The sequence below is a fragment of the Coturnix japonica genome, chromosome 11 (genome assembly GCF_054131305.1).
Source record: "Coturnix japonica strain WE chromosome 11, WE-NBRP24, whole genome shotgun sequence".
In the NCBI taxonomy this organism is placed as follows: Eukaryota; Metazoa; Chordata; class Aves; order Galliformes; family Phasianidae; genus Coturnix; species Coturnix japonica.
The window spans coordinates 28,253,664-28,275,857 of NC_140673.1; the positions used below are offsets into that span (position 1 = coordinate 28,253,664).

At 44.7% G+C, this 22,194-nt stretch overlaps 1 protein-coding gene across 3 annotated transcripts; it reads right to left on the minus strand.

Annotated features, from left to right (window-relative positions):
• Nucleotides 1-962: 962 nt before the first annotated feature.
• Nucleotides 963-20,990, minus strand: ANKRD13C (ankyrin repeat domain 13C). Of its 3 annotated transcripts, none has more exons than XM_032446337.2 (14): nt 20,392-20,990; nt 14,518-14,559; nt 11,546-11,650; nt 11,145-11,230; nt 10,222-10,267; nt 9,322-9,388; nt 8,520-8,664; nt 8,082-8,213; nt 7,007-7,168; nt 6,229-6,308; nt 4,924-5,022; nt 4,261-4,361; nt 2,935-3,084; nt 963-1,265 (listed from the first exon to the last, which is right to left on the minus strand). In XM_032446337.2, exons 1-13 carry the CDS (start codon nt 20,732-20,734, stop codon nt 2,954-2,956), a joined length of 1,539 nt encoding a protein of 512 aa, XP_032302228.1. In that variant the 5' UTR covers nt 20,735-20,990; the 3' UTR covers nt 963-1,265; nt 2,935-2,953. The 3 variants fall into 3 exon arrangements, with proteins under 3 accessions (XP_032302228.1, XP_085368577.1, XP_015726339.1); XM_085512451.1 differs by having other exon boundaries at nt 1,128-1,265; nt 2,942-3,084; XM_015870853.2 differs by lacking the exon at nt 963-1,265 and having other exon boundaries at nt 1,687-3,084.
• Nucleotides 20,991-22,194: the final 1,204 nt, after the last annotated feature.

The following is a 22,194-nucleotide window of genomic DNA, read 5'->3' on the forward strand; positions in this document are numbered from 1 at the left end:
GAAGTATACGAACATGAACCAGTTTATAGTAATAAAGCAAACCTCCTTGATCCTTGGACGCTGGTGTTGTGGAAGTCATTCATGGGCCGGGTCCTCAGCAGGGCGCTGAGCTGAAGGGGATATGGGGCTGGTCGTGGTTTATTAATGATCAGCTGCTTTCCAGCTCGGGGCTGTAGGGAAGCAGCCCCTGTGCCCTGTGCACCCCGGGCTGCCTGAGCCCAATGGGAGCAGCTGGGGAAGCAGCGGCTGTTTGCTAACGCTGCAGTTCATCGCCTCCCATGTAAGCGAGGCGGCTGCCCGGCTGTTCGGGGCTGGGAGCTGAGATGGGATGCCAAGGGCTGGAGGAGCAACTTGCTGCTGTGCTTCCCTGCCCCAGTCCAATGCTGCTGCCTCCTGTGGTACTTGGGCCTCTGTGGCCCTTCTGTGCTGCCTGCCAGGTCTCACACAGCGCTGAGTAATTCCATCTCACTGGTTTAAATGGAATAATTATTACTGAAAATCAGATCTCTGCCTCTGGAGATGAGGCGTTCCAAGCGCTCTGATCATCTCTGCACTACTTAATTAGTTTAACCCTTACTGAGCAGCAGCTTCTGCCCTCTGCCATTCCTCAAGGTGCCTTTAACTCACAGTAGGAACTTGCTGGACTTTTTTAACACTTAAAATTGGGGCACAGAGCAGAGGCAGCACCATCCACAGCTGTTGGCTCAGCCACAGATTAAAGATGCACCAAAGCAGGAGCTGAGTAACACTGTGCTAATTAATGGTGAGCTGAGGGGTGAGAAAGGCCCTCCTCCCTTCCCACCCCTTCCTGTTGGCAGGGAGGAGCTCAGTTAGATTTAGGGCTTGGAAAATGACAGCTGGGAAGGGAAGGTCAGGAGCAGAGGAGTTACCAGTGGTGGCTGGTTGTGGTTTGGTTGTTAAATCCTGCACTCTATTAAACAGCAGCTGTTACCTTTAGAGCATTGGGGGCAGAAATAGATATTTATTATAGTACCATGGTTTTTCCATGGCAATTACAAACTGCACATCGCAGCTGTGCCCCACAGTCATGGTGGGCAGGGAACGCGCCTGGGGTGGAAACACAGCGCCGGGCAGCGGGAGGAAACGGAGCGAGCAGCGGGTCAGCACATCGCACCCAACGGGGATGAGGCAGGAACCGACGGGCAGCCGCTGAGCTGCAAAGGACGCAGACGCGCTCAGCGCCTCCAGCTCCAGGCCGAGAAACGCAGCCGGGCGCGTTCAGTGCAGCGACACGGAGGGAATTCCTGCAACAAGATCCATGTCCAACCATGTCAGAACAAACCCAGACACAAGCACACACTGCAAACAGCTCCGGAAACACTTCGGCTGCAGCACTGCCAGCCGCCCTGTGATCACACAGGGACCAAACCCAGCAGCAGATCCGCAGCCAGAGGCTGGGAAAGCACCGACGCTGCCTGAACCTCAGCACCACCAGCCAGCACTGCTCTGCTGTGCAGGCCCCTTCCTACCCAGCAGCTCCGTGGTACAGTGGAACAGCGGGAAACACAGAACAAGGAGCACACAGCTGGATTCCTGTATTCCACACTGTCAGCTCGGTACCTCCCTAAGCACCCGTGGCACTTCCTGCAGTGACTCTGGATACTTACCTCCACCGGCTGCCATTAGGTTTAACTCCAGTGCACAAAGAACATCATTTCCAAAGTATTTACAGTTTTGTACAGTGACACCACAGCACTTTAATCTAAGTTTCTTAATACAAACAAATAGCACCATTAGCCTCTTGCACAGATTCTTTCTAACAAACCAGACGCTGGGTTACTGTCAAATGAGGAGACTGGGACCACCTGGAATGAGAATAAGCTCAAGGAGGCGGAGCCGGGACTCCCATCTATTAAAAGCACTAAGAGGAAGAGAATTCATTTAGAAACATTGCAAGCATTTGCCAACAGAATCCTCCATATTGAGCCCTACTGAGTGCACCGCAGCTCAACCCGCTGCAAGGACAACCTGCCCTCACACAAAGACTTAACACTGAGCTACTGCTGTAGGAACTCTCCATGTGGCTGCTGATGTTCACCCATTAAGGAGCAAATCTCCTCAGTGAATGGGAAAGAAGAACAAACAAGGTGACACTTCCCAGCTCATGAAGTTCCAAACACGCCAATCAACAAAGCACCGTGGGCACGGCGAGGACTGCCCGGCCAGCCAAAGGGAGCTCCTGCTCAGAGCCAATGGAAGGGAAATTAACAACCAGCCCCGTGAAAAGATAATGCTCCAGAGACACGGATAGCACCAGAACGGGGCACTGAGGGGCTCCAGGAGGTACCTCACTCCCTGCAGAGCAAATGCTATTTCTGAAGTATATTGCAACATGGAAATGCAATCGTTTAATGGTTACCATTTGGTTCATTCAACTACAGAGAACGCATTCCTCCTAATTTACGCTCAACTAACATTCAAATTACTGAACTATACATAATGATACATAGTTTACACTTCTTGAAAACAAAGCTTGAAAGAATATAATATGGTCACCTTAGAGTAGGGTGGATGTTGGAAAGGACTAATATGCAGCTAAGACATTTCAACCCTTATGCTAATGGTCCGAGTGCTTTCTGTATCAACAAGAAATGTAAAAAAATTTAAAAACGAATGATAGTCCTCACAGCTGTTTGTATTCCCAGGGCCACCGAGGTGTCAGACCACCACGGCTGCAGCACTGCATGTAGAAAAGAGTGAACGACACGTCAGGAGACTCGCTGTCCATCAGGACCTGGGTTAGATGCCCATTACAGTGTCAGTACATCAGTCACTTGATGCACGTTCCCTTTTACTCTGTATTAGTAAGTTCATCCCTTTCCCTTATGACCCACTTCTTTATCTATATCTGTGGGCTATTTGCATCCATTTGCTTTCACTGTGGTACGCTGGTATTGTTGTTTTGTTATTCACCATTAACCTTCCAGTTTAATTAGAGATCAGGAAAACGGCTGGGGTCCTCCTTGTAGTCATCAGGAATAGTGAAGATGGACTCATCAAACTCATCGTAACGGAACTCCTGGAAAGTCACAGTGGCTGTGATGGTGGGAAACACGGGGATATCTAGACAGGAAGCACAACAGCACAGTGAAGATCAGAGAAATAAAGGCTTATCAATAATTCCAACAGCTATTTAATGATTTTTAAGTTCAGGCCTGCTTATTATGGAGACGTTTAAGATCTGACACCATGGCACTTCTAAGCTTATAAAGAAATAAGAGGTACTTCAGAACACGCTCACATCCCCCGAGCAGGGAAACACCAGCAGTTTTTCATTGAGTTGGGTAATGTAATCAATTTGAGGGCTTTCCTTTCACATTGCAGGATACATAACAATGCAGAAATGAAGGCGCTGCAAACACAGAGTGATCTGTTAGAATGCATGTGACACAAGGTAAGATGACCTTGCAGTGCTGTTGTTTAACCTGCACACAGCTGTCTGCTCACTGCCACTGCAGTCAGAGGGGGATCGGAACCCCTGCGTTGAGATAAGGAGCATTCAACATGAAAGTTGAGCAAACCCACACATAAAAGTGAGCACTTTAAAACAAAAATGGATATTTTAGAGCAAACATTACACTGAAATTGAATATTTAAGAATTATCCTTGCAATAACTTAAAGCAGATGTTCAAACTTCGGTCTCTGAACAGAACTGTGCTATTGGATAGGATGTGCAATGTCATCTGCTCAGAATATTCACGCTTGCACAGCTTACTGGCAGGCAGGAAGTCCTGTAGCACTTACAAAGTGTACTATCACTTTTAGATAGATTACCCCAGGATAATCAGTATCCACAAGTAAGTTGTTTTACATGCTTCCATTGGTAGCAAAGGCGATGGTTTGGCTTCCATTCACCTCCAAGTAAACAGTATATCACCAGTAGTATTTGAGGGAAATGAAATAGTAAACACTATCAAGTTCCCATCTCATGGCTAAGATCATCCTGTAATGCAAGGAAACTTCAGCTTATCTGCTACTCTCAGAACGAAGCCCTGGCAGCACCAGGAAACCCAAAGTCTCAGAGCTGGACTCCTGTTAGCACCATTCAGAGCTTCAGATGGTCTCCTTCAAACCAACGGCCCCTGCAGTAACACAGCCGTGTTCCTTGACATCCACAGCAACACGCTCCGTTATGTAAGAGTCCTTTTCCAGAACTCAGAGCACCCCTGAGCTCACTGCATGAATAGGAACAACGGTTTTGCAAAACAAAGCCACAGATGTTGTTAGAGCAGCCTTACCTAATTTGACAGGAAAGCCTGGTGGAAGCTTCATCTGAACAAATTCTCTAAGTTTGTTAAAGTGCTTGAAGGGTGCAATTACTTCTAAAACATTCAATAATCTGAAAAGGAGAATGAACATCATCACAAATCGTTTCCCAGAACAACCCGGAGAGCAAAGTGATTGAAGGGATCTGAAAGACCACACCATGCCTGCTGTGCGCCTCTAGAGCTCCAACGTCAGCACTGCTGCTTTCAGACTGCAGCGACCCACACTGCATTACTGCATGATGAACACCAAGCTATGGGACTCTCGCCCTCAGTTTACAAAAGACACTGAAGCACGAAGCCCCACAGCCCCTCCTCCAAAGATAAGGACATTGACATGGTTCTGTATGGATTTAGAGAACAAAACTTAGTGCTGAAACTTGTCAGGGGAGTTTCTGTATTCTGATGAGTTAACGACACAGCTGATCCAACCTCAGCTCTCATCACATAGAATTACTTTGCCTTGCCAAGAGCGGGCACACAGGCACGAGCTCCGTAACTGTCACTGTCAGTTTCCTTCACAACATGACTTTGGTCACTGCTGAAACATCAGATCTGAACCTCTGCAGAGCCCTGCAGGCAGGATGACACACTTGTTACTCCAAGGAACACCCACAGCCAGCGAGTCAGACTTACGATTCGATTCCTAAGGGAAACTCCTGGCTCATTGCTATTGTTGCTTTAAAGGTTTTCTTGCTTTCTTTGCAGACCAGTTCTCTGCCCAAATGAGGAGCTCTGGAATGGGGAAGAGAGAAGGACAAAGACAAGTTTTAGTTTTAAAGAACAGAATTAAGACTCAGTTTTGAAAAACTCAGTAAAGAACCTCTACAATAAAAGAGAGGCTGTGCATAGCAAACATGAGCTGGTGGCCATCTGAATTCAGATTACTGAGAGCTCTGCTAACCTTGCAGACAAGGCAGAATCAGGCAAAAGAAAATAATCTTCCATCAACCCTCCTGTCCCCAGAGGACAAAAATGGAAAACACAGACCTGAAAACAATTCTGTGACAGAACAGACAGGAGGTAACAGATCTTACTGCCCTCCAACTTAAAGTATCAAGAAACCTGAACACCCTTCTGGTAACTGATCACTACATTTTTTCTTGTTAAAACAGACATACATGTTCTTCCACGCTGTTCCAGCACAACCTACTTATTATGCTTGAACATTTATTCTATTTCAGACACATAGAATACGAAACTAGTAAAAAGAATCCAATTGTCTTCTTAGTAAGCCTGTACTGTAATATTATCTTCCCTGGTAACATCTGACTGCAGGATACCCTGTAGCATCTGCGGACTCACAGCTTCTACCATTTCCTTCTGCATCTTCCCACATGCAGCAGAGCTGGATAATATTCAAGTCTTGGCAGCAAACTCAACTGCTCGGATCTTTTGCAACCAAAGCCACTACAAATGAATTGAAAACGTAACTGTCCACTGCACACCTGGAGGAGAGCACCTTGCACAGACCTGGCCAGTACACGGAGTTCCATATGCCACTGCATTCCAGAAGTGAGCATTTTTGCACACTGACTCTCATTAAGTCATAAGCTTTTCCTTTAAATATGGAGATTAGGCTGCTTATTACCATTGTAAGAAAAGATCAGCAAAATACAGAAATGAATTTGATGGGAAATCTTCCCTTAAAAACATCAGCTAAGAGGTCTGCATTTTCAGTAAGCTGGAAGCCCAAGATGCAGGTACATGCCTACAAATGCATTTTTATCAGTAGCGGATGGAATAATCTTCCTCATGTGAACTGCTGTCAGTTTCTCAGTCAGTTTCCTCAGCCTACAAAACATTAAATATCTAGGCAATGCAAAGCAAGATTCCTCTGCTCCTTAACTATAAACCAAAAAGAACCCATGAATTAGTGGATGCTGAAACAAGTGTCCCGATTAGCCATGGCTGTCTGCGGAAATAAAACAGACTACTCACTTTCCATTTTCAGCTGATATGTACTCCTCCCATGTAATGGTATTGGGCGATGGTGGAGTGAGGGATTGTCGTCTGACGGGCTGTTCAAAGAAACACATTTTAGCAGTTGATCTTTCTTGGCGTTCTCTTACAGTTTTACCATTCAAAAGATGCACTCAGTTTGCAGCTGGAATTTCACATGGCTTTTCTCTCTCTTACTCCTCCCTTCACAGACTCCATTTAGATATTAGGCCTCAAACAGTGCTGTACCCAGAAGCTGGCTGGTGTAGCACACCAGCTCATCAGTTAATTCAAGTGCCTGAATGGCAAGTAATAAAGCATGAGCTCGTACAGAAATAAATCAGCCCTTCTTAAAAAGGCTTGTCTGCGTGTTCCCAGATGATGTCTGGCTCATTCTGAATAGCTCTCAACTTCATGGTGATAATAACAGGCTTAATCCATTTTAATGAAGCTAAATGAAAACGTAATTGAAAGAAGAACCAGGAAGGGCATTCAAGACAATAAATATTTGGTCTAATGAAATTAAAGTGATTTGCCACAGCTAAAACATCTCACGTATTAAGAGACAAATTAAGACTGAAATATTCAAGAAAAGAACCCTCTCAATACTTGCACTGATCAGCAGAATACACAAACAGATGAGCAGGGATACATTTACAGGCCACATTATGTTACAATTATGATGATCAGAATGGAACAAAAATACTATTTACTAATCTTGCTACATTTATTCTCTCCCAAAACAATTCACACAGTGAAAAGAATGACGTAAGAATACCTCAAAGTTTTGCTCCATTAAGTTGCCACCTTTACTCAGGCTCTCCATGATAGCTTTATTCCGAAGAATATCCTCCTCACTGAGGTGTTCCCTTCTTTTTCTTGATTCTAACACAAGTCCATTAACCAGGTAGAAATCTGCCAAGAAGTTTCCTACTCTTTCCTAAATGAGAGGAATTAGACTCTGGAGAATCACAGAAGATTAAATAAAACCATTTAAATGCTATATACAAACAATTTAATTGCAGCATGGTGAGTTCAGGATTGAAATGTTTTAATGTAGACTTACACAACTAACCACGTGAATTATCATCATGCAGTTCCACAGAGAACACAGTAATTCCCCCAGGAACTGGTATTTTGTATCAGTGCAAAGTAAATGAGAAAAGGCTGCCTAAGAATCTGAGTGGCCAAGGGAAATCCCACTAAAAGCCCCTCCAATAAGTTGTGATAAATGATAACTTACAGAGTATTTTACACACTTATAATATTGATTTCTGATTTCACATAAGGAAAGAGTTCTGCAAAACTAGCTCAGCAGAAAAGCTGTGGCGAATGGCACTACCTGACATTCAAGTCAATACAAAACCCTTCAGAGCTATCACCAGAAAGCAATTCCCTACATGTAAGGGCAGATGTTTCAATGTTTTCACACCTGAGAATTTGTGCCTGGAACACTGGAAGCAACATGCAAAGCAAACCATAGCCAGAATGCTTTCATCCTCCTGCACCTCACAGACACAGGGCCATACAGGGCCGGACATCAATCCTGAGATGACTTTCCATTTCCTATGCAGTGCTAGGACTAAGTCATTTCCAGCACAGTGTTCCTCCACACCCACTTCAGCTGCAGTTGGCTATTTTTTTCCAAGCTACCATTCTCTTGTGCAGGCAGTCCACCAGACACACTCTGTGTCAAACTAGTGACAGCTGTGGGGGCAGGGGAAGCCATTTTTCTACTCCATCCTGAACATCCGATCATTTCACTCCTCCTCTGCTGCCAACCACATTACACAACTGCTGTCTAAACTGTTCTGCCTCCAGCAATGCCAGTCTGACAACTTCCTTTAACTTACTGTTTTGTCTTCTCGAAAAAGCCATCCTGTCTGGGCACGCGTGAAGGTGATTGATTTGGTTGATAACGTTGCTGAGTAAATATCACTGCTCATCAAAATGTCAACCTCTTCCTCCGTTTCCATCTCAGATTCCTAGAAGGAAGATTACCAGTCACAGCATAGAATTTCACCATCATGATTGAACTTTCTTTTTTTTTAATAAATAATTTTAAGAAAATGAAAACCAACTGATGTTCATTCTGTTTCTCTCTGATTTATCTGATCTCATTAAAAAGCAGATTTTCAAAATAAAAGCCTACAAGCTGAACAAAAATTTAGTTTGCATTTCTTTGGAGGTCGGGTCTTTCTCAGAGGTGCCTCTTGTTCAGTAAATTCAGACTTCTGGTGGGAAGTAAAAGGTTGATGTACTGCACCCCCTGGGCTCACACAGACCCTTACCTCATGATGTATTCGCTGGTAAACTTTTTGTTCGTTGTCTAAAACTACAAAAGATTCAGAGGGTGCTGCATCACCATTAAAAATGAAGCTTAAATCCCCTCGTTGGCACTTCATGTCAGTAAAATCTATGAGAGTTGTGTCCAGCCTGTGAAAATACACCAGAACATTAAAAGAAGTTACGTATAAACAGTCGCATCTGTTGACTGACAAGCTGTGCTTTCAAGGAGAAGCTTTTGATTACTATTATTATTTATTTATCGGCACAAACAAGTGAAGGTTCACTTCACTTCAAGTCTTCATAGAATATCCCATTATTTATGCCCAGATATAGAAGTAAAAATTAGGTAAGAAACACTTAATAGGTTTCATGTAATGTTTATAATGGAGCTGGATGGGGAGTCGGACTAGAGGGCCCTCAGAGGCCTCTAAGGATTCTGGTTCTATGAAAATTTGGTCTATGTTTATACCAGCTTCATAGAAGAAGTGCCAACTATACCTTCATATTGTATTTTTAGCACCCACAATACACACACACAATGTTTTCTGAAGAGAAACAGCAGAAGGAAGTGACAGAAATTATGTAGCCAGTATGTGCTACACACCGAGCAATGTATCTGCTCCCTGCAACAAGCATCTCCAGCCCCAAGCCTGAGTAGCCCTGGTACAATGTGATTGCAGTTACAAAGAGGACTAAGAAACAGTCTCAGCTGAAACGTTTCAGTTACTGCTGGTATTCTTTTCTCTCACCAACAGAAAACAAACTCTCCTGCTGAGTAAACTCAAATGGCAAATCAGTGCTTACCTGATATTTATACCTTGCTTGTGTATTTTACATGCATCGGAAGGCAGAATTCGGGAAAGTAAAGGCACTAGAAGTAGGTAGAGATGTTGGACAGTTAGAACAATGAGGTTTCTCTGTAAAGTACTTTGAGTAAAACTGCACCCCGCCTTTAACTTCAGTGTGTTGTAATATAAAGATACAGCATACCTATTTTCCATCATAACCTCAATGCAAGCACGCTAACGTCATGCTTGTCATAACTGCAGAACTGGTACACACTTGTACAGAATATCTTCAGCATCAAGTGTCCTCATTTTAAACAAACTAAACCATTTATCAATTCTAGTGATTTATCTTCTGTTTGGAATTTTAACTCTGCAGTTGGATATTTCATTTAAATATTATGCCAGACAGAAGCCCAGCTACAATTAAAGCAGAACAAGACAATCAGAAGACAAATCCAAAGCACTAAGGCTTAAAACCTAAAGAATGTTAAAGTACCAGAGGAACTGAGAACCAGCCCAGTGTTACGAGCTGGATATGTGAGACTGCTGGAGTCAAGGAGTTCAATGCCACGAGTCCTGTCCTTCAGCTGAACTGCTCAAACCACTGCTCTGCAGTGACACCAAATGACCAGATTAAGGCAATTTAATATTTTGTTCTTATCCCCATTTTCTTAAACAGCTCGTTCCCCTCCCCGCCTCATGTCGTGTGCCTGGATTACAGAATTAAACTCAAAAAAGTCATCAAAAATAATTCAGAAAAAAAAAGTCCTTCATTTGCAACTTCAGTCTTCACAACACAATCATGAATTTTCCAAGATATAAACTAGAAACAAATTTCAGCTTGAGAGAACAGGTGTGCGGAAGACTGATAATATTATCTCCCAACAGAAAGGGTGACAGTAAGGCAGTCACTTACCCCAGCTTTGAAAATCCCAGTGAAGCTCTAGATAGAAGTCACCTAGCTGAGATGAAAAGAATATATTAACATTTTGGTCAACTGGAAAATCCTCTGAAAGTTTGGCAAAGTTTGTGTATTGCCAAAAAACACATTTTCCCTCTCTGATGTTAGTAGTCCAACTTACACTGAAATTAAACATTTCTGAAGCTTCACCAATAGCAGAACCAGTAATGCTAAACATGTGCTTCATTTAAGCTACCAACCTTTAGAGAATTTTTTGGAAGAAAAGTTACACAGCTATTAAGCAGTGAATAAAAAATAAATTGTAAATCCCAATTTTTAAAGCCTGTATAGCATTTTGTTTGCTTTGACTGGCCGCATCCCATCACACCAAACTGCATTCTGCCTGAATCAATGGATCAGGTTTCAGCTACACCCGGTATCTGTGTACACAAATTCCGATTTATATTCTAGAAACACACTCCCAGTTGTCAATACTGACAATTCTTTTACTGCACTCAAGAAAACCTGGCTGCTCATGCAGATGGAGAGCTAAACTTACCAAAAAAATCTCTTTCCTTACAAGCATTAAACAAAGAAACAAAAAACCCATCATTTGTGATGGGTGACAGGATATAACGGCAACTTCTTCACCAAACTGAGATTTAAGGAAGCCTTAAAAATCCAACAAAACTAGCACAGATTAAAAACACATTCTGTGACTTTCAGGTTAAATAAATGATGGGAAGGTCTCTCTTATCTGAGGCATTTTTCTGACTGCATTTCTTAGGAACGCACACGGTTCTGTGAGCCCTTGAAATGGGCAAGAAGCTCTTTTGCTTTTTTCAGCTTGCTAAAGCATCCATTACCATATGAACAAAACCTACTGGTTTCTATCATAATCTGGTTTTTGCCAACAAAGCTGCCTTCCATTTACCTACCTCCTTCAGGGCTTTTAATAATCGAGGTCGCTTTTCCTCAACACTTTCCCTGGACTGCTGTTTAAGCTTCCGTAGGAGTGCTGTAACTGAGCAGAGGTTAAACGTAGGGTAAAACTGTGCTATGTGGCCAACTGCAGCTTATTGCTGGCATGCAACAGAGTTTTAAAACATGGAAAATAATTGATGTTAATAGAGCATTTCATCAGACTTTGCAGTAACGCACTTCAAGTTACGGTAATTATAAATAACTCAATATGATCACGGTAGGAAGAAAAGCTTCAGAAACTGCTTATAATATAAAGTATTTGATTATGTCAAGATATACCCACACCCTTGGGTATGCATGTATATTGCTGAATGTGAGCCTGGGGATACAGGAAATTGTTCAGCAATGCTCTTACTCATTTGTCTGTCTCCATAGCTGATGGCTTCTGCAAGAGGGCTCCATCCCTGAGCATTTTTCACCTTTACTGGAGCGTTGTGGGCTAAAAGCAAGTGGGCACATTCTGTAACAAAGCAGCAAAAATTACTTTCAGTAAACATTATAGGTATTGCAGTTAAGTAATTTGTGATAGAGGAAACAATAATAAAACACAACTAGTGGACATTCAATATATTAAACGCCATCACAACACATATCTAAAATACGAACTCAAGCTATAAATAAAATTTGAAAAGGTTCATGAAATTATTTATAGCATTTTCCTATTAAATATAAGCACATAATTGACGATCAACAACCAACAGTATTACCACTGAGAAACATCTCCTTATGCTTTTTATACGTTGCTTTTTATAAAGATGTACTGTTGCATATACACACACACTGCTCTACATATAAAAGACTTTAAATGCTTGTTAAATCATCCCTCTCTGTTTAATGTCAATCTCTCTGAAGTGTTAGAACATGTGCATAACACGCTGTGCAGCAACAACGGTTATCCTGGGACTATCAGAGTGCACAGATAAAGCACAGCACACCACTCGTGGGCCTTTGCTCCACCAGCACAGAGCTCCACTTGCCATGCACTACATTGTTTGCCCACACATCAATAACAGCACGCCTTGATGCCTTCCTGGCCTCTTGGCATGCATGTGTTGTGCTAACAGAGCACACCAACACCCCATAAACACCACACCAGTTCCTAGCATAGTCTCAGCTCAACTTGCACTGCCTTCTCTAAGGATAAAAGTTGATGATAGAATCAGCAGTAGCCCTTAAAATTCAGAAGAGAAGATATCTTTCAGTATTTCTATGTTTTGAATAAGCTGTCCTCATTTTAAATGGTTCTTCCATTTCTAACTATGGAAAGCTTCCTCTCCACAGCTCATTAAAATCAACCTGACCCATCTGCAGACGATGGGATCGAGCAGGAGCTGTAGGCTAAAGAAACATCTCATTATGAGTAGGATGGGAAGGAATTGCAGATAGAGGGACTTCCTGATTCTTTGCCTACAGGTGTTACAGGAAACCTTACCAGTCACTCAAGACGCAAAAGTCATGAGTCACTGGTAACGTGGTGTTAGGAAAGGAAGAGATGCTTGACCTGTGAGTACACTGTCCTTTGTGGTAAACAAACCAAAGCCCTAAGTACTCTGTCCAGAAACATGCAGACGTATCTTCTGCAGTTGCTCAAACAGTACCTAACACAATGACAACACTCACATGAACAGACATTTACCAGCCAGATCCCATTTTCAGTTAAACAAACAGGATGTCAATTCACCCTGCAATTCACCAAAGCCTGGCTGCAGTGTTGCTATATGCACCTGTGCAGTACATGTGCATCACCCCCAGAAAGAAAAGCTGACCTTCGGCATTAGTGAGACAGGTTAACATGGCAGCAAAGGGGAGGATCAAAGACCAAGCAGGAGTGAAAGTCTAAACCGTAAAACCAGGTACTGTTCTTGACATCATATGGGAATAGTCCTGCTCCAGCCAAGCTACATAAAGGCTTACCATAAATATCCCAAGTAATTAAGGGCTTTACACACGGGATGGCTGACTAAGAAGCCAAGAGGTGAACTACAAAGCAAGATCTCAAATAGGCAGCCAAAGAAAAAAGAAGAAAGGGGAAGAACTGCTTCTCTCCTTGCTATGCTATGTGCCACAATAATCAAGCAATTTGACAGCACTGAACAGTAAGGCATTTCATCCTAGAGCTGAAACATAAAATAACCACAGCTCAAGAGAACAGGTATTCAACTGTACCGAATGAAAGGTGATAAATCCCTTTCTATCACTTGTTATCAAAAGAAGCTTCTTTGATCAAAACCATTTGTACTTTGGTGATGCGATACCACTGCAGCTGACAGCAGCCCAGCTACAGAGCAGTACCACACACCAGGTGCAGGACTCACACAGCTTGACAGAACCAAGGCATTCTTTCTCTTGTTTCAGTAGCAAAAAAGAATTCTACTGTCATGGAGACTTAATCATATTCCAAGTTGTTTTTTCCCCAGCCTTGAAATATGCCTATTTCAACGCTTTCTATTTCAAGTAGAAATGTGAATCCTTTGCCTTAAAATACTGCTGTAAAAAAAAGAAAAAAGTCCCCCAAAGGGTATCTGAAAAGGTGACAGCCATCACGGAACAACAGGCAGCTCTGCCTGCCGGGCTGCCCTGGATCCTGCAGAGAGCAGCCAGTCCTGGAGCACAGAGAAGCAGAAATTTGTATCAGGTGAAAAAAGGCGTATGCCAAAGGCAGCAAAGTGATCGCATTTCAATTCCCAGAGTCATGTTATTCTAGAAAATATAATGGAGAAAAAGCTAACGGGTTGTTCAAGACTTCAAATGAGCACAGTAACAACCACAGCACAACTAGGAACCAGGAAAGCAATGAAGAAAAAGGGCACCATCACACAAACAGGAATCAATGCCTTCTGTTAATGGCATTAAAACAGAGATCTGCCTGGACGAAAACTCCTGCCTACACAGACTGAGCGTGTCCCATCCTTGGTTGGACACCACAGAGGACACAGGCACTAATGTGTTTGCCTCCATTGCTGAAAGCTGTTTCTTGTTTCTCAGTCTTCTATGATATTCCAAGTCCCCCCAGCTCTGCAATAAGACAGAAGCTGGTTCTTGTTCCAGGCTCACAAAGGAGTCCAGCTGTCAGAACTCCTCTGCCATCGTCTCCTTCCAGCACAGCCCTCCACCTGCATGGCTCCCTGACTCCGGCCCATCAGGCAGCCCGAACTGCTTGGCAGACTTTTGCCTTTCACATCTGGGCAGCCTCTACTTTGCAGAAAACCTCAACTTTCAACAAGTTTAAAACACAAGATCACATACACAAAAACTGAATGGCATTTTTTACTCTTGTCTCTGAGACCTCAGGACAATTTAAGAAACAAAACTGATGGTTTTACCAACCTTTATGTCCCAACATCACAGCAAGATGCAAAGGAGTGTTTCCTAAAATAAAAAGGAAAAAAAAAAAGAAAAAAAAAGAAAGAGATTAGATCCAACATAACAGGATTCATTGCAACTCCTCCAGGAGTTGGGACACACAGCTCCAACGCTGTAAATAAACTCTATAGCCTAAGGAAGGAGCAGGTACATATACACCAGAGCAATTTCTAAGCAAGTGCAGCATACAGTTATTTTCTTGCGCTTGTTAAAATAAATATAGCTGAAACATTTCACGGGCCAGCAGGGCTTCATAATTACACCTTGAATTACACCCACTGCAGCCAAATTGGTGCAATTATATTTTCAAGAAGGCAATAACCCAAACCTCTGCACTCATGGTCTGAGCAGTATGATATTTTATACAGAATGACATATCTAGGGTAAGAGCTACTCAAAGATATGATACTTATTAAAGTTTTAGGAGCATATTTTATTAATTTTTCAAAGACTGAGTATAAAATTTTTACTAATACAGCAACGGACACATTGCAGAATAAAAGTCATTTCCCTAAAGGAAAACCAAGCATCCACCACCAGCATTTGGTTACTTCAATGCCACGTTTCCAAGGAAAGCATTGCAGACTGTTAGCAGATATTAAAAACAAGACTGTTTTCCCGGCTATAGGTGACCCATTTTATACTTCTCAGATATGACAGTAGGACACAGAGAAATGTTTTTCTGGCTTATTGCTGCTACCAGAATTCTGATACATTTTATCCTGCGGTCTCAAGGGTATGAGATACTTCCATTTCAATGTATCACTGCGCACGTTCAAATGTTTTCTAGCACAGTTAAGAAAAATTACTTGTAAAGAAATTTCTGTTGCAATTAAAACAGATGATGTTAGATGGATTTCACAGCATCGTGTTAGCAATAAACACTTGCCGCGTGCCAAGGATGATGCACTGCACATCTCAAAGATGCAATCCAAACCATTCATAGATTGCTGTACGAAGCAGTTACCAACACACCACAGTATCGTGGAATCTCTGATCGAGACAGGCAAGCAGTCAAAGTCAGAGCTGTAAGTGGCTTTCAATTAGCTACCCAAAAAAAGAAGCCAGCAACAAAAAACAACAGCAAAAACAAAGCACACCTTTCAAACACTGCATAAGAAGAGCCAGACAGCTCCAGGCCCTAAAATGGCTCGGCATATTGGGAAGAAACAACAAAATGAAAGTTAACCAAGTGTTTGGCAGCATTCCTGAGAAACGGGGTGAACCTTGCAGCTGATAAATGCAGTTGTGCAATATCGCAGCATTTCAAAACTCCGCTGGACAAGGTTCTGAGCTGCCTGAACCAACTTTGGTGCTGCCTTTTTGCGCAGGATGCTGCACTACATCACCTCCAGTGCTCTTCCAGCACAGCTTTTACTTTGATACTTCACACCAAGAAGCATGCAGTTCAAAAACTGAACAGGAAACTTACAGACAAGGTGGGGTAGGAAAAGAAGCACACAGAGCAGCAGCCATTACAATTGAGAAAGCACAGCCATCAGAATCTATCAATTCCAGAATGAAAAATAAAAAGCTGTTTGTGAGGGAGATGAAAAGAAGCAATACGCTTCTTGTTGATCTTTAACCAGTGGGACTCTGGCAAAGAGGAGTCTAATGTTTTACTGACATCTCTGAGATAAAACAAGAGGTTTCCTGCAGCACCACTAGGAGAGGTAAAACCTCAGGGAAGGGAGAAGGAAAGGCAAGATAAGCACAAAAGAGAGGGCCATTGTGGAAACACTGCCATTCCTATGGTCCAGCCTTTCATCACTGCCCAGGATAAGCCCGTATCAGACATCACTGGATGCAGAACAGCCACACGCCCACACACCTTTTCATTCCAGCACAAATCCATTGCTACTTCACAAACAGCGCTCCCATGGGAGTCAGGCACCCACATATGTTTGTGGGTCTAGGCCTGGAAATAGAGTATCTGCCTCACTCCCAAATCCTCCCCCCAAATGTTTGCCATTTCAGCAGGAACTGACAGGCAAAGCCAGCTTTGGCACATTCAAAAAACAGAGTAGCATCTTGCTGTTCCATCACTAATGATCCGTCCCAACATCTGATAAATCTCTAGAGCTGTTGATGGTCTTTGAGCCAAACAAAATGAGTTCTCCCAGCAGCAAAGTTAAGTCTGAGTTATCAAATAAGCCATTCAAACTATTTCAGGTTGGGTGCCACAAAACAAAGGAATTATGCTGAGGAATTACTCATCACACAGAATGCCTCTGCAATCTTCAGCATCTCTGCTCCAAGAGGAGGGAGGAGAAGAGCTGTCCAAACAGAAAGGCTCCTTGTTTGCCCGACCACAGTCTTCAGTGCAGGCAAGCATTCATTCTGCATGGGAAAACTGAGGGAAAGCAAAGGTCTCAGGACAGATGCGCCCAGTGTCAGGCTCAGAAGTGGGCAACAGCCAAAATCCTCCCAGAGATTTCATCTCAGAAGCCCATCAGGCACACCATGACATCTCACTGCTCCTCCTTCAGGAAAGCTGGGGATCTAGAGCTGCAAATACGGCCCCAGCAGCTGCGAGGGCAGAGCCACACTATTACACTCCCTCTAGCACTCAAGACTCATGAATTAAGTAGCACCAGCATTTATAGGACTCAAGTGGAACTGTCCCACTGGAATTCTATAATGCTACAACCTCCAGCTCTGTCAACCCTAGAATATAAACCACAAATCATGCCTAGTTGCTTCAGCATGGCAACAACAACAGAGGCCCTAGAACAGTTCCTACCTAGAACATACAAAGACCAGTTAAAATTATTCTGATGAAAAAAAATGCTTTTAACACTGTCTGCCAGAACAGGCATGAGGGGAGGAGCGGGGAATTCCACTTGTTACAGCTGGAAGGATGGCTGGAACAGCTCGAGGTGTTCTGTGAACTGCAGCATAACACAGCAGCAACTGCCAGGAACACACGTGGCTTTGCATGGGACAGCTTCTGGTAAGACAAAAGAGGGTGCAGCTTCACTATGATATTGTTTACCTACATGATCGAGCTGTAATTATTTACAGTTCTCATTGAGAGGCTGACATACACTTTTGATGACTTCACTGTAACGTAACAGTAATTTGATGTGATTGTTTCCAGACTTATCACACTACGCACGTGGATACACTTGAACAGTTGCAACCAGATCTCTTCTCCTTTAGGTTTCTTTTTTGACAACAGCTTGATTCACCTTAGAAGCAAATCTCACTTATCCCTTCCATCTACAGAAGGTTTCTTCAGTGTTAATAGCTTTGGAAACCAGCATTCATATTTCCCTGCCCAAGTTTAGGCTGAGTAGCCTACAGAGTCTTAACCTGAGATAGCAGTGATACAGCAGTGCCTCAAGTCCAGCAGGTCTCCAGCCAGGCCACACAACAAAACCATCACTACTTCCCTAATGAAAGGTCAGAAGTTATGCACACACATGTAGACATCTGGCACACCTACGAGGCAGCTGAGTGCTTTCTGGTAGTAATTCAGCTAGATTTGTCTATTTCAGAAGCGACTGCTTTCTTCTGAAAATGTTTAAGCTTTAAAGGTGTGTTACAGCAAAAATAAAAGTAACCTGAAACATACACAAGCTTCTGCCTTTCAGAATAACGATGCTGGTCTTACTAACAAGTAATGCTTTTCTCTGAGGTTAATTCAGAAGTAGGCTGGCTAGCTCTCATTAATACAGCCAGCATTTGTTTTATCAGAACACCACAAGTTCAACGTTCTACAGGATGTGGCTTTTCCACTTAACCACTCACTAAAAATGGAACTGAATTATAAATAGTAATTGTTTCTAGAAGTTCTTCCTCTTCTCTGTCACTTCCTTATCACGCTCTAGGACTCTTCAGGTTTCCTTCTGAGTATAATTGTGAGCTCAGTTATCTACCCCAAATAACTCACCATACAAATATGTAAACAAGTGACAGATGGATTCAAGCAGGAAGAAAACAATAACAAGGAAGTAACAGTCAGGCCTTTGGCATGTCAAGGCATCCAGGGTTTGGTTTCATTGTTGGTTTCTGGTTTTGTTTTGGATTGGTTCAGGTTTTTTTGTTGGATGGGTTTGTTTCTCCAAAAATTTAAGGGCAAAAGAACAGCAAAAGGAAAAATGTGGAGGAAGATGGGAGAGAAATCCATGCTGTTCCTACTGTGAGCAGCAGTGAAAATGAAGTTCTATGTATATATATATATATATATATATATATATATATATATATATATACTATGAAATGTACAGAAACATATATAAAAAGATGGTATCAACATTCAGCAAAGACAGGTCATGAAGTGCCTTCAAAGCCCAGACTCTAAGCTTACAGCAATGAGTTCTTTGATAGGAAGCAGAAGAGATGTTGGGAAAAAGGCAGCAGAAGGCACACGGGAGGAAGATTTCCTTCCAAGCCTGTTGCTTTCATTCTAGCAGACTTTGCTGCAACTCTTGGAATGAGGATGACAGGATAAATATATCTGTAGCTATATTTATAGCAGGCTACTTAGAAAAATGTTATGACAGTTGTAAGAAATGCTCCTTCCTAACTCAACTGAGGAAACTGAGCCGTGAGCTACTCCAGCTCACAGCAGCTTGTGTTTCAGTGCTTTATACTATCATGGAGATACTTTTAAATTTCTAATTCTGTTATCCTTCCCCTCGTATCAATCCTCAGATTGCCCTATATTACTGTTTGGTTTTATTTTACACAGTACAATTAAGTAAAACAAAGGGAACACTTATCTCATCATCAGAAAAAGAGAGTAACTCTACCCTTTAATCACAACTCGCCCAGACACCACACGCCGTGTGACTTACACTGTCCTGCAGAAACGTATCATCTTACCCTGGAAAAAGGCAGGAAACATACAGACAAAAGCCAACCATGCAACTGCAGCTGATTTGACAGGCCACCTTATTTGATAATGTAAAACATCCCCCAAATTAAACCTATCGTTTTAAAATGCCCTATCAAGGCTCTGAACAGTTACACATTTTGAAGTAACCAGAGGCTCATTTTTCCACCTCTGCTACTGCTGTTTCTCTGTCCAAAGCAAGAAGGAGAAGCAGATGACAACAATATATACATTCAATTTCTGTTTAAGCCAGGGAAAACCCAAAGATAATCCCACCAACAGCCCAAGGAGGCAGTCCTGAGTGTTCCCTAAGCCCTGCCGGCCCTAAAAGCAAACAGCTGACAGTTCACACATTTCAGAAATGAAAGAAAATGCGTTCTTGCAAAAATGCACCTTCAGGTCTGAAGCAAGACTGTGTAAGAGGAAGTGCTTCAGAACAACGCAAACAGCAGGAAAGCACTCATTCCTATTAGTGAAACCCCAGTGACGGGAGGTACGGCCACAGTGCTCCACAGAAAGCTCTCATTACAGCTCCCAGCACTGCTAACTACACAGACCTCAGGGAAGATAAACACACAACAATTAAAACCAGAACCGTTTGGGTTGGAAAAGCCCTCTGAGCTCCACAACCCACCCCCAGCCCCCAGTGCCACATCCCCACGGCTCCGAACACCCCCAGGGCTGTGACCCCCCACCCCAGGATAGCCGTGCAGTGCATTGCCACAGCCTGCAGCTCACGACCTGCTTTACAATGGAACAGGTGAGAGCTCGAGCTAAGCAGAAATGAGACACCAAGGAATGATGAAACTCTCCGAAACACGACAGATGGAGGGAAAAAGCAGCTGACAGAAAGCAGAACGGACACCGTACGGATCAAGCAGTGCTGCTGGGCCTGCTGAGCCCCCGGGTCCGGCCCGGGCTCGCCATGGAGGGGGAAGGAAGGAAGGAAGGAAGGGGAGCAGGCAGGGTGGGGGCACAGCCCGCTGCCCGTCGCTCACCGTGGCTGTCCTTCTGGCCGATGCCCTGCGTGCGGATGAGCGCCGACAGCCGCCTCACGTCCCCCTTGAAGACGCACTCGTGCACGGGGAAGTGCCCGGGGCACCGCTCGGCCTCCGCGCCCGGGCCCGTCCCGCCGCCCGCCGGGCCCTTCAGCCGCTGCTGGTGGTTGTTGCTGAACACGCGGTGCCCCCCGGCCCGGCCGCCTTTGCCGCTCCCGCGCCCCCCGGTGAACACGGCTCCTGGCGCGGCGGCCGCCTCCTCCTCGCCGTGCCCCAGCAGGTCCCCGTCCTCCTTGCTGGGCTTGTGGTCCCTGCGCAGCGAGCGCAGCTTCTCGCCGGTCATCGCCGGCGGCGGCGCCGCGGCCGGAGAGAGTGTCCCCGCCGGGAGACCGGCCGCGGCCGGAGGGACGATGCGCTCAGAGCCGCGGCGGAGAGTCCCGTCCCGACCGCATCCCCCGCCTCAATGACCCGCGGCGCTCAGCACAACGGCGCCCGCCCGGTACCGCCCGGTGCCGCCTCCGCCCGGTGCCGCCCGCCCGCGGGGGCCGCTCAACGGCCCGGCAACGCCGCCATCTTGGCCGGCTGCTCCCGCGAGACGCGCCGAGCGGGGCGAGACTTGGAAACACCGCGAGACGCGGCGGGACCCGCCCTCAGCGACGGGACGGGACGGGAGGGGCGGGGTGCGATGGGTGGTTAATGCACGGTACGCGGTGTGCGGCCGGCATCCAGAGGGAGGCTAACTAACTCACGGTACGCTGCCGTACGGCCGGTACGGATGGCAAAGCCGTCCGAGCTCACCGTGCCCCCCGTCGCGTGTCCTGGTGCCCGCTGCTCCCCATGGAGCCCCCATGGCCGCTGGTGTTGCAGCCATGGCGCTGTGTGACCGCCTCTCCCGTCTGACCTCAGTCCTTGCTCAGCTCCCAGCCGCTCCCCTCGTCCCACCGACCCACGTACAGAGCCGGGCCCTGTTCGTCAGCTCCCACCAGCACTGCAGGCCGCACTGAGCTCTGTGAGCCTTCAAACTCACTAAGCCCGGCTTATTGAGCTCATTGAAAGGGAGGTTTCCTGGAGAATGAAGGGACCTGGACGAAGTCACCCTTAAAAGCACAGAGCGACGAGGGACAAAGCAGCTGTGCTGCCCCTGTGTCAGTACTTGCAGCTGCGCTGTCATTTTATAAAGCACCTGCATCACTCAGGACTGGCACTTCCCAAAAGCTGCTTCAGTTCTGTGAGCACTTACAGTTCTGTGAGCACTTACAGTTCTGTGAGCACTTACAGTTCTGTGAGCACTTACAACAGTGCAACGAATCACTTAGAAAATGATGATGCGCTGAATTCCAGGCTGGCTGCAATCTTTAGCAGTGATTCCGGGGCAGACAACCTGCAAGGTGAGATCTGCAGCCATGAACAGCCCACCGTTCTGGATGCCCTCGTTCTTTACTCAGTTTGCACCATATTAAGTGACTCAGAATAATTCTAGATATAAGGAGATAAGAACAATTCAATGCGATTTCTGTACCTGTGTCATCAGTGACAGCACAGCCGCTTCTGCCATGGCTATTTATAATTGCAGCATGGAATTTCACATAAGTAAACATACCCCTTCATTCTACAGCCCGTTGTTCTCTCCCTAAGATCTGTCTGGCTTTCCTTACTCTTAGAGGAAATGGAAATCTGTTTATGGACAGGATTTGAGGTGCTGATGCTGTTGGTGCTGTTACGTGTTTGCTGTTGGCAGTTCTGTCTCTCCTCCATTCTCCAATGCAGCACAAGGAGCTGTTTGCTTATGCAGCTGCTCTTGTG